The following is a 24,922-nucleotide window of genomic DNA, read 5'->3' on the forward strand; positions in this document are numbered from 1 at the left end:
AGTTTGAAATTAATATCTTTCTTCTTCACTAAGACAATAAAAGGAACTTAGAATACTCTACCTATTTACTCCCTTCCAATTCACGTTATTACTGTTGTATATTTTAATTATATATTTTTGTAATCTTATAAACTATTACTATTATTGTTTAAGTAATCAATATTTGTTGAGATTCACCAGCATATTCAACATGTTCTTTGCTCTTTATTCCTCCTTAGTAGGAATCTTTCTTAATCCCTTTCATCTGGGATTAATTTTCTTCTGCCTGAGGTAGATCCTTGAGAATTTCCTTTAGTGAAGGTCTGCTAGTGGCATGCTTTCTCAGTTTATGTTCATCTGAATATATCATTATTTCACCTCCTTCCTTGAAAGACATTTTTTCTGGGTGTAGGATTCTAAATTGACAGCTGTTTTCTTTCAGCACATTGAAGGTATCATTATTTTGCCTTTTGATTTTCATTGCTGTTGACAGTTCAGCTGTCATTCTGTTTTTCCTCTGACTGTAATGTCATTTTTTTCTCTAGCTACTTTAATATTTTCATGTCATCTTTGATGTTTTGCATTTTCACTCTGATAATTCTAGGTGTGGGTTTTGTTGAATCTTGGCAGAACCACACAGATACAAATGATAAGTTGTTTACTTTCATTGTGAAAAATTTTTAATGTTGGATATTATAATTTAACTGTTTGATCATTATTAAGGATTTCAAATGCCACAAATAATTTGACATTGTGAAGCATTTTTTATGACTACTTTTTTCATTTTGTTTTTGTACTTTAAAAAATTGAAGTACAGTTGATATACAATACTGTGTTAGTTTCGGGTGTACAGCAAAGTGATTCAGTTATATAGATATATTTTTTCAGATTGTTTTCCATTATAGGTTATTAAAAGATATTGAATATAGTTCCATGTACTATACAATAAATCTTTGTTGCTTATCTGTTTTATATATAATAGTTTGTATCTTTTAATCCTATACTCCTAATTTATCCTTCCCCCCTTTTACCCTTTAGTAACCATGAGTTTTCTATGTCTGTGAGTCTGTTTCTGTTTTGTATACAGATGCATTTGTATTATTTTTTAGATTCCACATACAAGGGATAGCATACAATATTTGGCTGACTTACTTAGTATGATAATCTCTAGGTCCATCCATGTTGTTGCAAATGGCAGTATTTCATTCTTTTTAATGGCTGAGTAATATTCTCTCTCTCTCTCTCTCTCTCTCTCTCTCTCTATATATATATATATATATATATATATATATATATATATATAATATATATATATATATATATATATATATATGTATGTATACCACATCTTCTTATGCCAGTTGTCTGTTGATGGGCACTTGAATTGTTTCCATGTCTTGGCTATTGTAAATAGTGCTGCTGTGAACATTGGGGTGCATGTATCTTTTCGAATTAGAGTTTTCATCTTTTCCAGATATATGCCCAGGAGTGAAATTGCTGGATCATATGGTAACTCTATTTTTAGTTTTTAAAGGAACCTCCACACTATTTTCCATAGTGGCTGCACTAATCTACATTCCCACCAACAGTGTAGGAGGGTTCCCTTTTCTCCACACCCTCTCCAGCATTTGTTATTTGTAGACTTTTTAAAATAGATTTTAAAATTAATTTTTTTTTTTTTTAACTAAAGGACATTTATTTGTTTCTCACTAAGACTTTTTCTTGAGGACATAACTAAACCACGTCACCACCCCCACCCTGATGTGAAGAAGGGTTAGTTCAGTGAATGTTATAAAGCAGATATGAACAGTCTGAAGGACTGGAACCAACATTAACTGACAAAAACCAACCTCCATCTAAATCATCATAAAAATGTTTAAGTAAAAAAAAAAAGGAGTGGAGAGAAGGGGGCAAAGGGGGTTTCAGATTGAACGAGATCCTCATATCTCATCTAATACATTCAATCCTGGCTAGAGTGTACCAAAATGGAAACAGGATTACTATAATACAAAACTTCTACTACAGCACACTGTACACACCTGTGTTCCAAGCCCACCCCCATCCCCCTAATGCTTCCAAACTCAACTATTTCCCGGCCTGTTGGGCCTGTCGACGAAGGAGCACGTAGATCTTCTCTTTAATCCAGTCTTTGTTATAAGGCTGGTATGTCTGGGTATCAGCTCGGTAAACAAGGCAGCTGAGGTCTGCCAGGTCATCAATGAAGTCAAATAACTGACTGATATCATATGTGATAGAGGGGCTGTTGGGATTCATTCTCTTCAGATGTTCTTCATACATTTTATAAACACCTTCCATGCATTCATTCACAGATTCATAGTCAGCATAAGTTCTGCCTTCTGGCCTCTTGGTAGGCTGTACCAGCAAAATGGTGTGAGACATCGCGCCAAACTCCTGCTGCAGTCACTGCCGACTCTGCTGCCGACTCCGCCGCCGCACACGAGTTTAGCCGCAACGCAGCCAACAACCAATCCCTGCGAGACAAAATTAATTATTTAATTAAGTTTTGGCTCTGTTGGGTCTTTGTTGATGCTCGGGGGCTTTCTCTAGTTGCGGCACGTGGGGGGCTACTCTTCATTGCGGTGTGTGGGCTTCTCATTGTGGTGGCTTCTCTTGTTGCAGAGCACGGGATCTAGAGCACGTGGGCTTCAGTAGTTGTGGCACGTGGGCTCAGTAGTTGTGGCTCACGAGCTCTAGAGCACAGGCTCAGTAGTTGTGGCACATGGGTTTAGTTGCTCCACAGCATGTGGGAGCCTCCTGGACATGGGAGCCTCCCCAGACCAGGGATCAAACCCGTGTCCCCTGCATTGGCAGGCGGATTCTTAACCAACTGCACTACCAGGGAAGTCCCTATAGACTTTTTGATGATAGCCATTCTGACTGGTGTGAGACAATACCTCACTGTGGTTTTGATTTTCATTTCATTAATAATTAGCAGTGTTCAGCATCTTTTCATATGCCTGTTGGCCATCTGTATGTCTTCTTTGGAGAAATGTCTATTTAAGTCTTCTGCCCATTTTTTGATTGGGTTGTTTGTTTTTTTGATGTTCAGTGTATGAGTTCTTTGTTGGTTTTGGATCTTAACCCCTTGTCTGTGGCATCATTTGCAAATATTTTCTCCCATTTTGTAGGTTGTCTTTTTGTTTTGTTGATGGTTACATTTGCTGTGCAAAAGCTTTTAAGTTTGATTAGGTTCCCATTTGTTTATTTTTCTTTTATTTCTTTTGCTTTGGGAGACTGATCTGAGAAAATATTGCTACAATTAATGTCAGAGAATGTTTGCCCATGTTCTGTTCTAGGAGTTTTGTGGTGTCATGTCTTATATTTAGATCTTTAAACAATTTTGAGTTTATTTTTGTATATGGTTTGAGGGAGTGTTCTAATTTCATTGATTTACATGTAGATATCCAGCTTTCCCAACACACTTGTTGAAGAGACTTTTCTCCATTGTAAGTTCTTGCCTCCTTTGTCATAGATTAATTAACTGTAGGTGTGTAGGTTTATTTCTGGGCTCTCTATTCTGTTCCATTGATGTGTGTCTGTTTTTGTGCCCTACCATTGCTGTTTTGGTTACCTTAGCTTTGTAGTATTATTTATGACTACTTTTGGAATACAAATAAATCAACCCATGCCAAGGTAGAATCTGGAAACAGTAGAGAAGAAACAAAGATGTGCCCACTGGTGCCACATTCTGATTTGTAAAGATTCACAGAAGTCCCCAGAAGAACCTTAGGATTCTGGGAAAAGTATGGTTAAAGATTGTTAGTTGATACTTAATGTTGCATATATGTTTCATTTTGATTTTTTTTCAAGCATTGCTTATTAATTGCAGATAGGTTAATAGGATTAGTACTGTACTTGTTTACACTAGGTGAAATACTCTTTTTGAGTAGAGAAAACATTTACTTTAGCCAATATATCATTCATTAAATGGCAGCTGTAATATATAAGTATCATTTCTTAGATATATTGTGATATATTCTTGAAAGCCAAATATTTTAAAATAATTATTTATTAGTTTTAAATCATTTTTCTCTAATAGGAAAGGAAAATGTTGAGAAAAGCAGGCAGAGATAACCATGGCAAACAGTTTTATCTATATTTGGGTTCATAGTACCTTTTTTTCTTTTTGTTTTACACATATACCTTAAGAACACGCACACAGCCAAATCAGTAGAAAAATGTTAAGTTATGGTGTATTTATTCTTTAAAATCATATAGAACAGTTGAGAAGAATGAAAGTGTTCTGTTTACTAAGAAAGAAAACTCTCCAAGATGTATTAATTGAAAAGAAAACAACCCCCCATACATATAATATAATACCATGAAGACAAAACAAGTAGTATGTATTTCTATATTTAACTGTAAGTATATGTATATAAATACACAGAAAAGATCTGAAAGGCTATACAGTATATCAAATCTGTCATAGTGATAATTTCTGAAAAGGGGTATAGGGTGGTAAAGGAAGTGGTAATGGGGACTTTTGCTTTTATCTGTGGCCTTTTTTTTTAAACAAGTGTATTGGTATGTTACATTTGTATCTTTAAGTAACAGTTTCAGTTTGAAGAGAGATTATCCTGCATATTCCACTTTCCTGCCTACTTTTTCATGCTATCTTGTAACTGTATTCCCATGTGAAATATATCCCTACAAATTCAATTTTATTTGTTTTTTACTCCATCACGTGGCTATACCATAATTTATTTAACCAAACATCTGTTTTGTTTGGCATTTAGAATGTTTCAAGATTTATGTTATTAAACTAGATTATATGAAGAATATGTCTTTGCATACCTCTCTAATTGTCTGCATAGAATAAGTTTGTTGAGTCAGAGGGTACGTTTCTAAGGCTGACAAGTTGTCATTCAGAAAGGTATACTCACTTCCATTCCCCCTCAGTGGTGGGTGAAAATGTTTTTTTCCTTCTCTGGTCAACTTTGGGCATTATCTTCTAATTTTTGCTAATTTAAAAAATGTTATTTTAAAATTTTTCATTTCTTAGATTACTAGTGAGGTTGAATCTTTTTCTTTCCATGTATTTTGGCCATTAATATTCCTTTATCATTTTCCTAATTGTCTTCTCCCATTTTTTTCTTAGAGTGTTCCTTTCATTGTTGATTTGTTTGAGTGCTTCATTTACTGCACATATCAACCCTTTGTCATAAAAGTAAAAACCTTTTCTCGGTCATTTGCTTTTTAATGTTATTTATGGTCTTTTAAGAAAATGTACAGAAATATTAAATTTTTTGACTTGAATATTAAATAATTTAAGGGCCTTAGAGTTAAATAATTTCAAAACGCACAAATAATATTAAATCGATTGAATTTTATGAATTAAAAAAATCTGTTGTTTTCATTTGTTTTGAATATTTCTTGAACACATTGGAAATGTTTGTTTTTCGACCTTTGTTTAATTGCTTTTCCAATTTTTTTTTTTTTAGACTACAGCACATAAAACCTTTTCAAATAATTAATGACTAAAGACAATTCACTAGCCTGGTTTCTTAAAGAAATGTAGTGAGGCTTCCATGAGTGCTACTTTATTTGACTTTACGTTAAAAACCTTATTTAAACTTTACTGGTTTTCCTTTCAAGAATGGTAATAAGGTTTAATTTACTTTAAAACTTTTTCTAACAATTTTTCTTCTGATGTTAACACTTCTATAATCAGAAACAGCTAAGTTCTTATCAGGCCTATCACTGGTATAAAAATCCACTGAGAAACGTACCTTCAATAGAAAATAAAGCAGGCTGAGTGGCTTTTTTTCCTCGTTTATTTAGGTTTTCCTTTCTTGGCTCTTGTTAATGACTCTACAGTCTTTCAAAGCTCTTTACTTCTGGTTGGTGCTGTCACAGCTCATCAGATTTATTCTAGAGACCTGCACATGGTGTCTGGTGAGAAAGAGGAAAGAACTATGTATGCTGCTGTGTCCTTGGCAACTTAAGCCTGAGTCAAGTAAACTAAAACAAAGTTCACTGTAGATTTTTTTCTTGCAAAATTTATTTGATCTTGCTGTTCTCTGTTTCGATTTTTCCCCCTCTTTGTATCTCATATCTTAGTTCTCTCTAAATAAATGATAGAAATTTAGGAATGCCCAGTAAACTATTGGTTAACTATTGGTTTCTTCTCATATTGCCCTTCCCTTGTCTCTGGCATATACAGTCATAGGAATTTATAGCCAGTCATTTCATTAAAGTCCACATGTTTAATACATGAAGGACAAGACTTGGAATCCAACAACTTAGCAGCATCAGAACTGAGACACCTGTTATTTTAAAGGCTATGTATGATTAAAAAAAAAAAAAAACTTTTCTTTTCCCTGTCTTTATTTGGGAAAGTTTGTAAACAAATAGGTTACTATATTGTTTTATGAACACAATAAATGTAGGTTTTTAGTCTTCTGAGAAATTGGGGAAATTCAGAAGCAGAGGATTCTTTTTAAAAATTTGACCCAATGTTAATTTTTTTCTAATATTGTGGGATATTCAAAGGTTTTTGTTTTGTTTTATAAATATAGCTATATTATAAACCATTCTACCTGGATTTAAAGGTACTTAAATATTTTTAAAGTTAACTATATAAATTAAACATTAAATTTATATAATTTCTGAAACATTAATGAATTAGTTTTATTTAAAATAGTTTCAGATTTATGCATCATTGATTATAAATTAATGACCCACACTAGTGTGAAGTGTCATCTTGTAGTCTAATTCTTTAAGCATTTGTGACCATACAAACCAAGAAAGAGGGCAGCAAGCTTCCAGATGCTTAGAGTATAAAGTTGCAGGATCCCAAGGATATAGAGGAATTCCTCTGGTCCAAAGGGAAATGCAGAGGAGGGGAAAACCTAGAATCAGAAAGGTATAGCCAAGCATTCCTGTCTAGTGGCACCATATCCTGTCAGTGATCATTTTAACTATTTTCTTGATAAAAATCCTTCAGTTTATTTGGGTCCCCCACCCCCTGCCTCTCATGGAGACAGCTTTAATTTCCAAGTGGAACTCAATGGTAACATGACATTTCCTTCACAACTTTGTAAAACGTTTCTGATTATGAATAATTGATAGAACTGGCATATTAGATTTTCTTTGTTGGTAATTCAGACATAAATTGTATGAATAGGAACTTTCTTCTTAAGATTAAAGTGAAAAATAGGTTTTAAATATAGTTATCCTGGGCACTGTTAGCTGCTGCTTTGAATCGTGGTTTATTTTACATCGTGTTTGTGCGCACACGTGTATGGTTTAGCTTTTAATTAAAATTTTAAGGGAGTGGGTTTTAAAATCTAAATTTTTGATCTTTTAAAAAAATGTAATTAGTCATTTTATATTGTAGTCTTATTTTCTCCTATGTAACATTTTTCTTTGGAACTATTTAAAAGTTAGTCTTTGTAAAAAGTTTTTTGAAGTATAGTTGATTTATAATGTGTTAATTTCTGCTATACAGCAAAGTGACTCAGTTATATATATATATATATTCTTTTTCAAAGTTAGTCTTTTGAGAAATATTTGAAAGCTTCCATGTGTAAACAAGAAGTAGCTCTGCTCCCCACCCCCATCTCATTCTCAGTTTTTTAAAAAACAAAACCAGAAATTATGGTTGCTTTTGCTCTTTGGGTAACCAGAGGAGTATGTGGTTTCTATAACTTGTGCTTCACCTCTCTCTAAATTTCAAAATTAAGATTTTATAGTTTTTCGGACATATCTTTACCAAATTTTTCCCTCTTTTTATATGGCTATGTGTGTTCAGTAAACACCACATAAAGCAGCACTTTTCCTTTCTCTGTGTTATAGTGGGTCAAAAGTAGCAGAGGTACATAAAATTAAGGCTGTAAAAAGTTCAAGGTGTATCAGTCCTATCAGAAAGCTTCTGAATAAACATTCGAGTATTTGTTTGGATTTTTGCCCTTAATGTAGCTCAAAATAAAATACAGACTAATAATGCTTAGTATATTTAGTACTTTTCCTGTTTGGTCTGAAAGAAGTAGGTAGAAATGCTATCAACCCAAATTATTCACTCAAAAGCCAAGAAATTTTAAACAGCTGATATTTTCTTTTTCATACGTACAGCTTGGAACAAATGTTTTGCTTGTGCAAATGAGACAGCTATTATGATGCAAAGAAGTATCTTGAAGAAAAAAGCAAATTTCCTTTTTCTGTTTTCAGCTAAATACTGCAGTAATTGCAAGCAGAGCCTGAAGCTTCTTTCTTGTTTCGGCTCTATGATATATTTTAACAAGTTCTCTTGAGACTATTAAAGTGTCTTGGTTTTTGGGACATGTGGTCCAGCGGGAATAACTTGTCTACAGACGCAATGGGTTGGCAGTTAGAGTTTTGCATGTCTTCTCATTTGTTTCCAGATTCTCTGACCCAGGGTAACCTTTGGTTCTTTTCTCAAGGCAGGAGTGAAGGAAGTTTGAGCAGGTGACTGATGATCACTGTCTATACAGCCCACAGACAATATGCGAATTACTTTAGCAGCCGTCTTAAACCCCTCCCCCCCAAACCAACAAATGCAAATAGCTTCATCCCATTTGCTAGAATTTCAGGCTTGCTCTAGCAACATGGGCTTTGTTGTTAACTCGCTTTCTCCAGAAAGGCAGTTTTGTTCCTGGTAGAGGAGAAAGGCTATCAAATGGAACCTAAATCACCCTTGTGGTAAATACAGCAACAATTTTGTTTGTCTGGAATATTTCTAAAGGTAGGAATTACCCCAAAAGTTTCTTTGTTATTGCAGTTGAAGTGTAGTTAAAGAAATTCATTGTCTGCTTTGTTAGCTTTTGTATATTAAACATCTCAGTCATGTCTGTTATCTAAAAAAAAAATCCTTTATTTTGTTCTAAATATTACGTGGTGAAATTGTTGGCACTATTATTTGATTAGTCACTTCTAAAAACTGTTTTACAGTACAAGAGAAAAGTCAGATTTTGGTTATTTCCACAATAAAAATGGTTTAAAATAAGAAAGGAACAACCCTATTGTAAGTCAAACTTGATCACTTAAATCTCCAGTTTATAATCAAAAGTTGCCAAATATTTTTCTATAGCTTTGAGGAATACGACATGATTTTTCACTGGTATTATGTGAGACTTATTAAAAGGACTTTTATGATATAGAAATGTGGATAACATATTTTACTAATTATTGTGTCAATACATTCAATATGTTTTGTGGAAATTATAGTGGTGACTGCTATTTTTTTTTAGGAGCATAATGGAAGTCACTCTATAGAAGTCATTCAATAAGAAAAAAGACGTTATGGTTTAAAAGTTGAGTGATTTTTAAAAGCTCAGTCTTGATAAACCATAATGGAATAGAATATGAAAAAGGATACATATATATATATATAAAACTGAATCACTTTGCTGTATACTTGAAACTAACACAACATTGTAAATCAACTGTATTTCAGTAAAATAAATTAAAGGAAAAAAAAAAGCTAGTCTTGTTAGGTGAATCATGAATTGACCTGAAACAACTGAAGTTGCTTCTTTTTGTGTGAACTTCCTTCTCACAATATTAAAGATTTTGGAAACTGTCATCTTCTTTAATAATGTCATTTTAACCAAAATACTGGTTTCTCATGAACTGAGCAGATATGAGTAGTAATTGTGAAATAAAATGATCTTCACGGGAAACACCCCCAATGAAGCTGACAGGAGTGGTTTACAAAACATCTATGATCTGAAAGTAGAACACAAGTATATTTTTCAAACAACACTCTTAAAGCCCTTCTAAATTCTAATTGTAATTTGTAGTTTGTTCTTGCATTTTTATGATTTCCTTTCTAGACTAAATATATATGAGAAATAATTATATAACAGCGTAGAAAAATAATGTAAATTCTACTAAATTAGATTTTCTTGTTTTAATTTTGTATGTATGCCAAGGAAAAAAAGCATTGTCACTTAGGTATGGAGATAAATAACTGGACTTTTGTAATTTGTTTAAGTTAGAGAGCTATGCTTTATTCTTTCAATTTTGTTTGGAAAAATTTTCCTAGTAACATTTTTACAAGTTTTAAATCACCTTAAGATAGAATATTCTATGCAAATGAACATATGTTTTATAAGGCATGTGTATGAAGAGTTTCTTCTCTCTTCTTTAATCTGTTTACCTTAGATCTCCAAGCCCTGTTTTGAAACGGGGGGAAGGAGTGACTCAAAGCTACAGATCATTTCAATATATTTGGTTTTGGTTTAGTTGTCCAGACATAATTTTTGAAGGCTACTGGAAGAGACATAGCACTTCCCAAATGGAGACGCTCTATCAGACCCCAAAAGCAAGTTCTTTTAAATGAGATCTTTATTTTTCTGAGTGAATGATTTATTTCTTTTTATGTGAAAGTTACCTTTTATTATATGTTTAAGGTGTTTTTAATACTGTAAAACTGTGGTTCTTGGTGTTGAGAGAAACCTACATGGTTCATGAAGGAGAATCAGGAGGGACAGTGGAGGAGCTAAGGGTTTGTTCACACTACTGGACTCTCACCACGCCAACCAAACCACCTCTGCTTGGTCAATGAGCAGGGAACTGGGCAGAGCCCTCAGGTCAGAATAGGTAACTGGCTGCAAGGCCCAACAAGGGTTAAATTTGAAAAGACAGGTCCTGTCTCCATAAAAACCAGGATAGATAGCTACCACTAAAAATTAGAGTTTTTAATATTTTTCTTGTTTTCCTTTGTAACTTTTTTTCTGTTGTAGTGATTAGTGGTAAAACAAACCTTTTAAAGTGAACAAGGGGTGGGGGTCAAAAAAGGACTTCTGTGTTTGTTTTGGGCAAGTAAGAGAGTAAAAAGTGGTATGGTAGAGAAGTCTTTAAGTCATGATAAAAGGAAGAATGATAAGCAGAGACCTGTGGGAGGCAGGATTGAGGTGTGGGAAGGTATCTGACCAGGACGGAGAGTGCCCCTGTTACTATGAATGGTAGGCACCATATGTCTGTGATGGTCAACTAACTGCTTGGGCAGTAGAGATGCTTTTATGATTATGTTCTGCTGAGTAAGCTTCTCTGAAAGATTTCTGCCTTGGTAATGAGGGGATCTGCTCTTTAATTCTGAAACTGCTGGAGACTGAGCTGTAGATTCTAAAGGTCTCTGTAGGTATGCAGTGAACCTGTGTAGGTTTTTCTAATGTTATTTTTAGTGGATACATATATGCTAGTCTAAAAGTTGTGTGGCTTTTTATCAAAACAGAATATTATAATGCTTATGTTGAATAATTGTTTTCTTTAGAGACATCTAAATATTTAGAGTGAGTGGTTCCATTCTTATTCAGAAAGTGGCTAGGTTATTTATCTTTGTTGGGGCATTTTATATTTTTAATGACAAAAATTGGTATTTATTGTAGAACATTTAGAAAACAAAGATAAGTGATGAGTAAAATCTAAAAATTGCTTATATTCCTGCCATCTGGATATAGTCACTGATAATACTTTTGGTATATAAGCATTAGGAAACTTTAATTAAAAAATCAGAAATGTTCATTGCCAAGAGTCATTGAGACCAATTGAGGACATCTTCAAAAGCATATGTTGTATTCTGTTCCATGTACACAGAATTGTATTGGTTTGGTCCCATCTACTTAAGTAGTCTTACTCTGTTATTCTAGTAATTAATAGATAAATGTAAAATGTGTTATGATTGTAAATATTTGAATTAGAGAAAATCCACAAGAAAATTTAAAGAGTAAAGAAAGACTATCAGAAGATACTCCAATATTTGATGCAGTTTTTTTCCTTAAGGGTTTATATTCAGCCAAGAGAACTGAAAAAACTGAAGCACCTAAAACACGGGATTATTAAGGGCATGTTGATAGTTTGTTTTCAGTATTACTTTAAATATTTTTCTTTGTTGTTTACATGTAAGCTTCCTCAGATATGAACCTGTAAAAATGTTTAAGCCAACCACTTAATTCTGCATTTTGTTCATTAAGTTTATAGAAAATATTTTAATTAAAAGACCATGTCTTTTCATTTTTTCCCTCACTAATTAAAAATAGTACCCGATTTAAGCAGAGAGTGTGGGCTTTTGGGTGAGATAGACCTGAATTTGAATCCTGTTTCTATGACTTCTAGACTAGAAGTGTGATACTGGATTGGATGTTACTTACCTCGCTGAGCCTCTATTTCTTTATATGTAAAATCAAGAGAATAATACTTGCTTTACAAAATTGTAAACACAAACTTTAATAATATATGTGAAGTCTCTGGCTCATTTGAAGTATATAAATTTCTCTTCCCTTTTCTCCCTCAGTGTGTTTTTTTTAAATGAGGTGAAATTCACACAGTATAAAATTAACCATTTAAAAATGCACAAATTCAGAAACACTTAGTACATTCACAATGTTGTGCAACTACCACCTTTGTCTAGTTCCAAAACATTTTCATCACGCTAAAAGGAAACCCCATACCCATCAAGCAGTTGCTCCCCACTCCCTCTTCCCCCTTGCCCCTGGTTATCACCAATCTCTATTCTGTTCCTATGGATTTACCTGTTCTAGATACTTCATGTAAATAGGATCATATAGTATGTGGTTTTGTGTCTGGCTTCTTTCATGTAGCATAATGACTTCAAAGTTCATCCATGTCATAGCATGTATCAGTTATTCCTTTTCATGGCTGAATAGTATTCCATTGTATGTATATACCACACATTTGTTTACCCATTTATCCATTGAGGGACATTTGGGCTGTTTTCACCTTTTGGCTACTTTTAATAGTGCTGCTGTGAACATGCCCATACATGTACTTGTTTGAGTCCTTGTTTAACTTTTTCATGGACCACCAAACTGTTTTCCACAGAGCTGCACAACTTTACATTCCCACCAGCAGTGTATGAGGGTTTCAATTTCTCCATATCCTTGCCAACACTTGTTATTTTCCTTTTTTTAAAAATTATAGCCATCTTAGTGGGTGTGAAGTGGTACCTCACTGTGGTTTTGATTTGCAGTCCTTCCTTCATTTTGAATGGAATGTATTCTAGAAGTTGATTTTTGAGTTGGTTGATTAGTATTTGAAGTGTATTTTTCCAAGAAATCTGTAAAGTTGTGATCAAGCTGTGGTCATCTATTTAATGCATAAACTACCTGAATTGTCTCTATAATAATATAAGATCAGAGACAAAACTTGAATATTAAACATTTATTCATTTAACAAACATTTATTGGATGCCCATTATGTGGCAGATGTTGGAGATATAACAGTGGAACTCTAGACCAGATGTTGGAGATATAACAACGGAACTTACATGGTTCCTTCCCCTAAAGGAGCTCAGTGTGTCTAGACGGATAGATGTGTAAGTAAAGATAAGATGCTATAAGATCTGTGCCAGTAGAGATAAATGCCGTATGTGTGGTATATGACCATTAAGATCCTATGGTTTGCGTCGGAGCTTAGTGCTAGAGTTTTACAGAGCTGGTAATTGAGCAGAATTTCAAATAATGCATGGTAGTTTAGCTACTGACAAGGGAGGGAAGACTTTTCTTGGGTCAGCCTCTGCAAAGGCAGTAAAGGTCAGAATGTTTGGGGATCTGAAGCAGATGATTATGGCTGAATCTATAATGATAGATGGGGAAGAGATGAGATGAGGCTGTCAAGATATGTAGAGGGCCTTGGATACCAGGCCAAGTTGTTCAGATTTTAGCATGTGGGTAATGTGGCATCACTGAAGATCTTTAAGTGGAAAAGTGACGTACAAGTTGTATTTTAGAAAGGTCATGCTGATGTACTATAGAGTATGTATTGGAAAGGGCAGCCAGGAATGCCAATTAAGAAGCTAGTGTTGTAGCTTATGTGAGAAGTCATGAGGTCCTGGACCAAGTCATTGACAGGCATAAAGAAGAACACAACTAGGAAATACTTAAAGGAGGTAGGCTTGGTTAGACATGTGAAGGGAGGAAGAGTACAAAGATGACTTTAAGATTTCTGACTTCTGGTAATTTGGTGAAAAAAAGGTAATGGCATTCATCAAGATAGAGCATATAGGATAAGCATGATGATTCTCCTTTGGGACATGTTGATTTTGAGATGCCTATTTAGATTATCTGTTAGCTATTGAAAACACGGCTCTGGAACTTGAGACAGGCCTGTCGGGGATGTGGCAGGGGGAGGTAGGCACGTGAATGCTTCAATGAGCAAGAGAACAATTTGGGAATCATTATTATGTGTAGGCAGTAGCTGAAATCAAGGATGTGAACCAAAGTGCTCAAAACTGAGATGAGGGTAGGGAGAAGATAGCTAATCTTGGGGGACACCATAGGAAGAGTGACAGAGGTACGAGGAGAACAAGGAGGGAGTGGCCATGTGAAATCCAAGAAAGAATTTTAAAAAGAAGTGTTTAGTGCTTGCTGGAAGTCAAATAAGATCAGGAAGAAGCATCATTGTCAGTGGCTGTTAGGAGGTTATGGGTGATGTTAGCACACAGATTCCCTAAAAAGAGGTGCCTGAAGTATGCTTGCAGAGGGTTGAAAAATGAGAAAATGACAATAATAGTGACCATGAGCTAGTTTTTCAAGAAGTTTGGTTATAAAAGGAAGGAGTGAAGGTATTAGCTGTAGATAATGTAGATAAATAGGAGTTCCTTCTTTGGAGGAAACTTCTTTCTTCCATTTGTTAGGCATTGACAACAATGTTTCCCCATTATCCAATCCACTGATGGAAGAAGGCAAGGAGCACCCTCAGAATCTGGGAAGGGAGAGTGAGAATAGAGACAGGGATGGTGATGGTGTTGATAATACCAGCTAACATTTATTGAGTTTATACCATGTGCCACGTACAGATTTCAGTTAATTTGCCCAAGCTGCTATTTCTCATAGGTATTATGTGGTAAAGCTGGATTTTAATGTAATTAATCTGCAGCCAGTGTCTCTGCACTACATATTAAGAAGCAGGGGCGAGAATAGGTGTAAAGAGTGGCTTGTACAAGAGTTCCATGTCCATCTGATCTCTACCCTGCTGCTTCCGAGAAAATTCATATTCCTCAGCTAGCTCCTGCCTTCCAAAACGCCTGTTGTGATAAGTGTCAGGAACATGCTCCCCTGTTTCCTTTTCCACTAGTAACTACCCCTGTGGTTTCCTTCAAGAGTTTTTCTTAGCTTATTTGAGGTTTTCTAAAAGGATTTTTTATTGCAAAAAATAAGGAAATAAGTGCATTTAAAAGACTGTCAGTATGCTTATGAAAAGGTAAAGTCATTCTTATGTGACAATAATTGTCCTTGGATATTCAAAAAGCTAGTTTCAGAGGTAAAGCAAACTCTGTCCGTTATGAACGTTTGATTCCTAAAGCAAGGTTTCTGGGATAGGATTGTGGCTTCTCTGGTACAGGTGTGGGGAGAGGAGAGAAGAAATAGGGTAGTGTCTGAAGATACCAGTCAAGGAGACGAGTGCTATGGCGTGGGATGGCAGCAGGACTGAAGGAATGAAGTTCAGAGGGTTTACACTTGACTCTGCCTCCCCTTGGCTTTTATTGCTGCCCGTGAGCCATCAGTTTGTGGCAACATGGGCTCTATGGAACAGGGAGCAAAGTTCCAGGTAGGGGCATTGGGTACCTTGACTGAGTTTCTGTGAATACCAGGCCTCCAGGTTGGATAGTTTAGGTGTAACCATCTCTGTTGATATCGCCATGTTTTTCATCATTGAGGCTTGTGTTGCTTCTTTGGTTTTATAGTTACAGTATGAAAGATCCTTAGAATAATGACAGTTTCATTTTACATGCATTTTTAAAAATAAGGAAGATGACTTGCAAAGAATTCCTCAGTCTGAAAAAGTTTCCAAAGTCAAATGTTTACAGTGACAGATTGTTTTTTCTTTTTTACTCAATTTTGTTTTTTCCAGACCATATTTTGCTTTTCTATTTTTGGCTATTCATATTTTGATTTTGTGTATTTCTAGCCTCAAATTCAAGGCATCTGTTTTTACAGTAGTTTCTGCCCTTGTTGTCATATGGTTATATATATAGCATTCAATCTATTTGAGGAGAAGGAAATCATAAATCTGTCTACTTAAGGAGATAGGAATTATATATATATATATATATATATATATATATACACACACACACACAAATATACATATAAAATATGAACTGTATGACTGGGACCATATTTATTTCTTCTGGATTTCCTAAATTGCCTAGATTGGTGAAAAGAACACACTAGGTATTAAGTAAATGGTAGATGGAAAAATCTGGAGAACAGTAAGCAACCATACCTCTATCATGTCTTTTTAGATCAAAAGCAAGATACATATGAATTTATATCTCTAATCCATTTTAGTTCCTCTTCAAGTCAGCCATGTGTAAGCCAAACCAGCACATGTATAACAGTAACTGGAAATAGGGGTTGCTGTTCATTTCTAAGTGTATTTCCTTTTGTATGGTAATTGTATGTGCTACTCTCTTTTCATAGCTCAGAGAATGCAAGCAGTATCTTTCAGTAATAAAGCATCTTCATGTGTCAACCGAAACATACATTTAATGAGTACTATTTGGCTATAAATATTAAATAAAGTTAAATCTCCAGGCATGAAAAGTTTTACCAACATGTTTTTGTCTGTACTTGTTAATGTTTTCTCCTTATAAGTATGCCTCCACATCTGATTTTAAAAAACCCAATCTTCCTCTGTCAGAGAGCACCTAGCAACTAGTTAATTATCATAGGAGTTCACAGGGTTGTCTTTTAGGCCTTCTTCTTCTTTTTTAAAACACATGAACTTTGACTCAGGGGAGTGAATTTAATAGGCTTTTTTGTTAGAGGACAGAAAGCAAGGTAGCATATTAGAAAAAGCATGCACTTAGGAGATAGAAGTCTCTTAGCCAAATGGGTGATCTTGGCAAAGTTACCTAATCGCACAGAGCCTAAGTTTCCTCAGGTATAAAGTGGGGAATAATACCTACCTTATAGGACATTTGGGAGGATTACATGCAATAACAGATATTGAGGCACTTAGCATGTAATGGGTAGCCAGTACATGTTGGCATCTACCTCCTTTCTTTCTTCAGTTCCCCCTGTTCCAGGCTTCCAGGCCTACTCTTGACTTTATTTCCTGCCTTCTGATTGTTTCTCAAGATTTATGCATTTCTTTTACATTTTCATAATTGAATAACTTCATATCTTCTGGACATTTTTCTTACCCAAACATTGTCTGTTCTACCGGAAGATAAGCTGAGGAACCAGGTATCTTTTGTGTTAGGTATTCACATAAAACTTTTATTAAAGATGATTAGCACATCCTTCTGTATATTTTACATACTTTTTTCAAAGAGGTTTTTACTCTCTTTGTTACCACTATGAACACATGGTTGTAGTGCTATATATAATTTTCACCATATCTTTTAAACAAATCTGTTTTCTTTTTCAGTAGTTTTATTAATACTGAATAGAGTTTTAGCATGGTGTGTATATGTTATATGATTGCTCTTTGGAGGAGAGATTAAAATACATGTATAATGTATATAGTTTAATTTTGCTGTTCAGTGTATTGAATGATTATTCATTCCTCTTTAGTTAAAGTAGTTTAAAAAGTATTTTGTTCTAGGTGCTGGAGATATGGCAGTGAACCAAATTGAGTCTTTGTCGTTGAAAAGCTTGCTTTCTAAAGTGAAAAATTTTTAATTTTTTATAATGCATTTTTCTTACTTTGGTCATACATATATATATATACCATGCATCAAGGAGTTTTATTGTAATAGAATATTATATTTTGGGGGAATATTTGAAGCTATGGCTTAAATATTTTGTGTCCCAAGATTTATTAGTATCAAATGTCAAAGTTTTTAGATCAAATATTGATTTTATTACATTTGCCATGTTCCACAAGTAATATTTTATTACAGTTCTTTATATAAAATATACTTGTTTGGGAGGTATAACATTGGCTTGCAGGTTGAAAATACTTTTCATTCATTTAGTAAATATTTTTTGAGGACCTCCTATACTCCTAGGTTTTGTCTTAAACTAACCTAGTACAGGAATTTAAACTCAGGTCCAGAACGCAATCTGTTTCCTTTTCTTCGTGCCATATATTAAAAGGTGGGGACCAGAACTGTGGTGATGAAGAGATTGGTCAAGAGAATGAGGATTTATTTGGATTTAGTTACTGGGAAGGGGTCATTACTTTGGAAAGAATTTCTTTTAAATGGTTGGGGGAAGAAAAGCTTATTATAGGAGACTAAGGAAGCCCAGAATAGTAAGGAAACTGAAGTATGAAGTATAGGCGATTCTTCTTTGTATCTTGGTAGTGAGTAGAAGGAAGATTCATGCAAGGGCTTGAAAGTACCAAAAACTAGGGAAGGAAACTTCAAAATAAGAGATTGGTCAAGAGAATGAGGATTTATTTGGATTTAGTTACTGGGAAGGGGTCATTACTTTGGAAAGAATTTCTTTTAAATGGTTGGGGGAAGAAAAGCTTATTATAGGAGACTAAGGAAGCCCAGAATAGTAAGGAAACTGAAGTATGAAGTATAGGCGATTCTTCTTTGTATCTTGGTAGTGAGTAGAGGAAGATTCATGCAAGGGCTTGAAAGTACCAAAAACTAGGGAAGGAAACTTCAAAATAAGGGATATATGAGGGTTGTAAGAGAGAGCAAGGAGTTGGGGATGAAGTGATTAAATACCATGAAGAGAGGAGATAATTGAAACTGTAGTGTTCCAGGGGAACCAGAGAAGATAGTTATTAGGACAAAAGTGAAAGGGGATTTGGCTTAGAAGAGTAGAGAGAAAACTTCATTTGATATAAGAGGAAGAGATGAGAATGAATGAAAATAAAAGTATTTTGAGATGGAGGAATGGGATGGTTATGATCACTCCCAAAAGATAGCCTTTAATCTTCTCATAAAGTAGACAGTAAGGTCATTTGCTGAGTGGAATAGGGTGAGAGGGAAAGGGGAACTTAAAAAGAGGAAAATGTTCTGCCATTGAAACATACTTGGAAATCAGTGAGTTGAAGCAGTGACACCCCAGTTGAGGTTAGCATGGATGTTAACAGTGATCTACAGTATCCCAGTGTTCTGTAGCAGGAGTTGGCAAAGGACCACATTTAGCCCATGTAGCCTGTGAGCTAGGAATAGTTTTTATATTCATAAAGCGTTTAAAAAAAGAGAGAGACAAAGAAGATTGTATGACAGAGACCATATGTGACCTTCAAAGCCTAAAATATTTACTCTCCGGCCCCTTAAGGAGAGAACTGACCCTTGCTCAGGACCAGAGAAAGCAAATGATAGTGTGACTCAGTGTTTGGAGCTGACATGTTGGACATGATCAAAGATCAGGGGGTGATAACATAAGGGATACTAGTTATGAGGGTTTTGGTGGAGGTGGACAGTTGGGTGCAGGTTGATAAGGGGGTAAAGTAAAGCCAGAAGAAAGCTAACAGATTGGATGAAAATGGAGAGAGCTTGTGGCTAGATCTCATAATGAGAATGAAAAGCATGATCAGTTGGTATAAAGCAAAGATGACAGGTAAGGAAGTTGGAGGTGGAGAAGGGAAGCACAGTTGGTTATTTTGGAGGTAGAAGAGCTTCACAAATTGTCTGTTGATGAGGTCGGGATGATGGAGCATCAGAAGTATGATATTTAAATTCCTGAAGATGATAACAGGGAGACTCTGTAAGAAGAAATAATGTGAATTAGGTTACTAGAGTTATTTGAAGAAAGTGGAAGTGGGCATGGAGTATGAGGTAGATGATGGTAACGAGTTAAACAGAGGCTGGTGTAAGTAGGTAAATTACTATAAATAAGGGGAGGGGGAAAGTGATGGTGGCAGTTAAGTGGTCCTCCATTTGCCCTGGCAGCTGTTCCATCCTCTTGACTAGGTAATTGATAGAGGTAGATAAAAAGGCTGCAGGGAAGATGTGGTATTCTCCGTAGAAGGTCACATTTACACATAGTCTTTGAGGATGGGAGAAGCAAAGTGGTAGATTAGTTTCAAGTTGTAAAATGAAGCCCTCAAAATAAAAGTAGTTGATTTTTTTTTTGCACAGATGTATAAATGTTTTACTTATACAGCTCTTCCTGTAGAGACTTTTTGACGTTAGTACTGTTTACTATGTAAAGGTCATTTTTTGTACTAATGAAATTATTAAGGGATTAATACTAAAAATATCTCTCTTAACTATGAATATATACAAGAGTAACCTGGCAGGTAATCTTCATTTGAAATATTAGAACTGTCTTGATTGGACTACAAATAACTAATAGATACAAATCACTTGGGTATGGGTCCTTCCATGACAATGTTAATATAGAGTCTATATTATAGCTTATGAAGCTTTACTGTTAAACATACATATAGGAACGTAATGTATTTTAGCCACTAAAAATCTAGTTAGTTAGGGGGATTCCCCTGGCGTTTAAAAGATGAAGCAGGGGCCTTCCCTGGTGGCGCAGTGGTTGAGAGTCCGCCTGCCGATGCAGGGGACACGGGTTCGTGCCCCGGTCCGGGAAGATCCCACATGCTGCGGAGCGGCTGGGCCCGTGAGCCATGGCCACTGAGCCTGCGCGTCCGCAGCCTGTGCTCCACAACAGGAGAGGCCCGCGTACCACAGAAAAAAAAAAAAAAGGATGAAGCAGGAGCCATTGGTAGCTGCTTTGTTATGTTTTTCTATATTGGTGGGCAAAATGATTCCTGTATATGGCATAATTGGGTAGTATTTTCTGAAGGAAAAACTCTTTTCTGTGCCAAGGACTAAAAATATGAGAAGCAGACAAAAGGTAAATTGATAGAAATTTTCACTGTGCTAATTAAGTGGGAAGTTACTGGTTCTTATTATAAAAGCCTGTTTATTTTTTCTGGAGAATCAGACTATTTCCTGATAATCTGAAATCTTAAATACCTAAAACGTGATTTTAAATGGTACCTTTATTATAAGTGGTTTTCAATGAATGACCTTTGGAATATTTTTAAAGATTGAGTTAAATTTCTTTTGAATCATAAGAAGAAAATACCTTAATTATGTCATTTATTTTAACTGTATTTTTGTGTTGTGTGTTTTTTCCCTCAGTTCCTATTACAAAGAATATAGCAAAAACACAGTCTTCTCCTTCCAAAGCAGCCCAGCGTTCAATGCAGTCTCTACAGAAAACTGCTGTAATATTACCAACACATCAGATCAGGAAATCAGGTCGGACTAAACCACCTTCACATACTTCAGTCCTCAAGAGGGGGAGTTCTGTTAAAAGTATCTCACCAAGGAAAAAAGGCCCAAACTCAGGAAGAAAGGTTAGTTGTATCTCCTACTAACTTGTATTACAGGTCTCTGTAGTGCCTTATTATTAAACATACAGTTTAGGACTTACTAAGAGTGTTATGATACCTTTTAGGAATGTACCAAGAGTATATAAAGCTTTTTACAAGGTGGAGTGGGGAGGGGAAGGGAAGGATTGGGAGTTTGGGACTAGCAGGTGGAAACTATATATAGGATGGATAAACAACAAGGACTTACTATATAGCACAGGGAACTATATTCAATATCCTGTGATAAACCATAATGGAAAGGAATATGAAAAAGGATATATAACTGAGTCACTTTGCTATACAGCAGAAATTAAACACAACATTGTCAATCAACTATACCTAATTAAAATTTAAAAATATATGAGGCTTTTTAAGGCCTGTGTAACAATCAAGACTGTTATTTCTTTTCTTGGATAAATTGAAAACTGAATAGCGTTCAGCTTCTTCAGAACCACATTGAAAATACTACATGGGTGTATTTATGTTCGAGCCAGTTTATTTAAAACTCAGTATGCTTTAAAAATCAATGCAGGGCTTCCCTGGTGGCGCAGCGGTTGAGAGTCCGCCTGCCTATGCAGGGGACACGGGTTCGTGCCCCGGTCCGGGAAGATCCCACATGCTGCGGAGCGGCTGGGCCCGTGAGCCAGGGCCGCCGAGCCTGCGCGTCTGTAGCCTGTGCTCCGTAACGGGAGAGGCCACAACAGTGAGAGGCCCGCGTACCGCAAAAAAAAAAAAAAAAAAAAAAATCAATGCGAAGTGAATTTTACTGTACATAGATTATACCTCAGTAAAATGGGGGTGAGGGGGAAATCAGTGTGATAAATTCAGTGATGCTAAAGTCACATCCTACCTAACTGACTCTCCCCCAAAGAAAACAACTCTAAAACCTGGAAATAATAGAAAAAGCAGCTACCGGAAGACACAGGAGAATGAATGGAAGCAGACAGACTGTGGTTGGGGGGAATACACATAGGAGGAGGGGTGTTATACGAAATGCTATATTCAGCAAACATATTCTTCAAGAATGAAGAACTAAAGACATTTTCAGGTAAAAGCATACAAAATATTCATCACTGGCAGACAAACACTATAAGAAATGCTGAAGGAAGTTATCTCTAGGTAAATACTAATGACTTTCTTTTTTCCTTGTAATTTCTTTATAATAATAGGACTATTTAAAGCAATAATTATAATACAATACAGTCTTATGGGGTTTATAACATACATAGATATAATACTTAAAAAAATTATAGTATAAAGGCTTAGGGGTGGGGATATGGATTTGTAGCATTGCAAGTTTTCAACATTTTCTGTTAAGTAGTACAGTATTAACTTTATGTGGATTGTACGTTGAAACTCCCAGAGCATATTGTAAAAATACAAATGCAAAGAAATATAGCTAAAAAGCCAACAGGAAAATTAAAATGGATTTCTAAGGACTATTCAAGTAATCAACAACAACAAAAAAGAGGAAAGTAAGACAGAGGACCACCAAAACATAGAGGAAACAAACAGAAAACATAATAAATGGTAGACCCAGACCCAAACTTAATTAATAATTACTTTACAAATTAGTAAACTAAACTTTTCAATTAGAAGACAGAGATTATAAAAATGGGTATTTTAAAAGATCCAAATACATCCTGTCAACAAGAAATACACTCTAGGGCTTCTCTGGTGGCGCAGTGGTTGAGAGTTCGCCTGCTGATGCAGGGGACCGCAGGTTCGTGCCCCGGTCCGGGAAGATCCCACATGCCGTAGAGTGGCTAGGCCCGTGAGCCATGGCCACTGAGCCTGTGTGTCCGGAGCCTATGCTCCGCAACAGGAGAGGCCACAACAGTGAGAGGCCCGCGTACTGCAAAAAAAAAAAAAAAAGTTACTGGAAACCTCAAAAAAAAATAAAACAAGTTTTACAGAGTGAATTATTTTGGCTAAAGTGTGACTAGTTGGAACAGGGGGTAGCATTGGGAATCCCAGCCTCTTGGTCTCTTCCTCTCCTACCTGACCAGCTTATGGGCCCTTCTTAGGAGCACAGTTTGAAAAGTACTGCAGTTTGTGACACAGGGATTTCCAACCCAGAGGACTTCAGACAACTGATCATTTGTGAACCAGTGATGCCAATAATTGTATGACCTCCTTATGTAGGAGTATTTTTTTTTAACAGGAAAGATGTATTCCTGTTGTATGTTCCACATCTTCAGCTCCTATCAGTATGCTGACCAGAGAACGTGGTGGTGTTTCATATGATAAGGATGCTGTTCCTGGATCATCTAAAATAGTGATGTCTACAGGTAAATTAATATTTTTAAAAGAGTATAAAATTAGTTATCTTTTGTTGTATTATTTTCAGTGTGTTTGAAGTCCTGGAAATAAAATAAGAGGGAAAAAAGATGATGGTAAACATTTCTTTTAGCATTTTTCATATTAAAATGTTTTGAAATCCTGAATGTTCATTTTGATGTCAAGGAAAAACAGTCTGTTTAAATAAGTCACTTGAAAATTCAACACCCTTAAGATATTTTATCCCTCTTGGTAAGATTTATAAAATTTACATTATTGTCAAATCTATTGTTGTTTTCCCATTATCTCATTTCACAATTTGTCTTTTTTGTCTTGTATGTATTTTTAAGGTACCTCAAACCTTATTTTAATGCCTTATAAAATTTTCATAGATCCTTGCCTTTCAGGGGGCATGATGACTTTAAATTGTTCTTTGCTATGTGAAGAGTGTGAAATGACAGACACCCAAACTAATCAGTCCCTTTTATTTGTCATTTCCTGCAAATTTCCTTATTCCTTTCCTGTTTTTTAAAGCAAGTTTTTTTGCTCCCTCTCGTAGATCCTTAATTATCTCTCTTACATTCTTCTGTTCCTTGGACTTTTCCCCTCAATTTTTCTTTTCTTATTAAAAAGAAATTATAATTTAATTTAATTTTTTGAAATAGAAATCACTTTAAAAATGATTATTGTAACATACCCCCCCATTTTTTTTTTTTTGGCTGTGTTGGGTCTTTGTTGCTGCACGTGGGTTTTCTCTAGTTTCGGCGAGCAGGGGCTGCTCTTTGTTGCGGTGCACAGGCTTCTCGTTGCAATGGTTTCTTCTCTTGTTGTGGAGCATGGGCTCTAGAGTGCAGGCTCAGTAGCTGTGGTGCACACGGGCTTAGTTGCTCCGCGGCATGTGGGATCTTCCCAGACTAGGGCTCGAACCCGTGTCCCCTGCATTGGCAGGCGGATTCTTAACCACTGCACCACCGGGGAAGCCTGTAACATACCTCATTTTGTCTCTTTATTATTTCTGATTTTTAGTCCATTAGGAGGGGAGCCTAGCTAAAGGAGTATAAACATTGAAATCCTTGTTTAGCTCACTTGTGTTCAGTAGAACTTTGTCCATGCCATCAGCACCTCAGGTTAAGTTTTTAATAGGTGTTTCATTTCCGTGAGAGAGTCCATCCTTCCTCTGGCTATTGCCACAAAGCTTAATTATCATATATTTCAACATGGTGAAAGTGAGATTAATGGGTTTTTATTGTACTAAATATAGACTGTATACATGAAAATTTTGCAATAAATTGAGTAGTGGATAAAAATAATGTGCCGCTTGATTTAGGAGGTCAGTGTATTTTCTGTTTGTTAATAATCATATTACGTTGTGTGTTAATTTGTATTTGTTGATTCTCAGTGAAGAAAAATT

At 35.5% G+C, this 24,922-nt stretch overlaps 1 protein-coding gene and 1 pseudogene across 5 annotated transcripts in view; one reads left to right on the forward strand and one right to left on the reverse strand.

The window, feature by feature from the left end:
* The window catches only part of SCML2 (Scm polycomb group protein like 2), a 76,446-nt gene that overhangs the window by 37,882 nt on the left and 13,642 nt on the right, over nucleotides 1–24,922 (forward strand). For all 5 annotated transcript variants that reach the window (XM_059050833.2, XM_059050831.2, XM_059050832.2 and 2 more), the window contains 2 exons: nucleotides 20,999–21,216; nucleotides 23,396–23,522. In XM_059050833.2, the coding sequence (XP_058906816.1) occupies nucleotides 20,999–21,216; nucleotides 23,396–23,522 (345 nt within the window). The remainder of the gene's footprint in view (nucleotides 1–20,998; nucleotides 21,217–23,395; nucleotides 23,523–24,922) is intronic.
* LOC131748677 (enhancer of rudimentary homolog pseudogene) lies at nucleotides 1,980–2,463 on the reverse strand (annotated as a pseudogene).

Source organism: Kogia breviceps, chromosome X (assembly GCF_026419965.1).
Source record: "Kogia breviceps isolate mKogBre1 chromosome X, mKogBre1 haplotype 1, whole genome shotgun sequence".
Lineage (NCBI taxonomy): Eukaryota > Metazoa > Chordata > Mammalia > Artiodactyla > Physeteridae > Kogia > Kogia breviceps.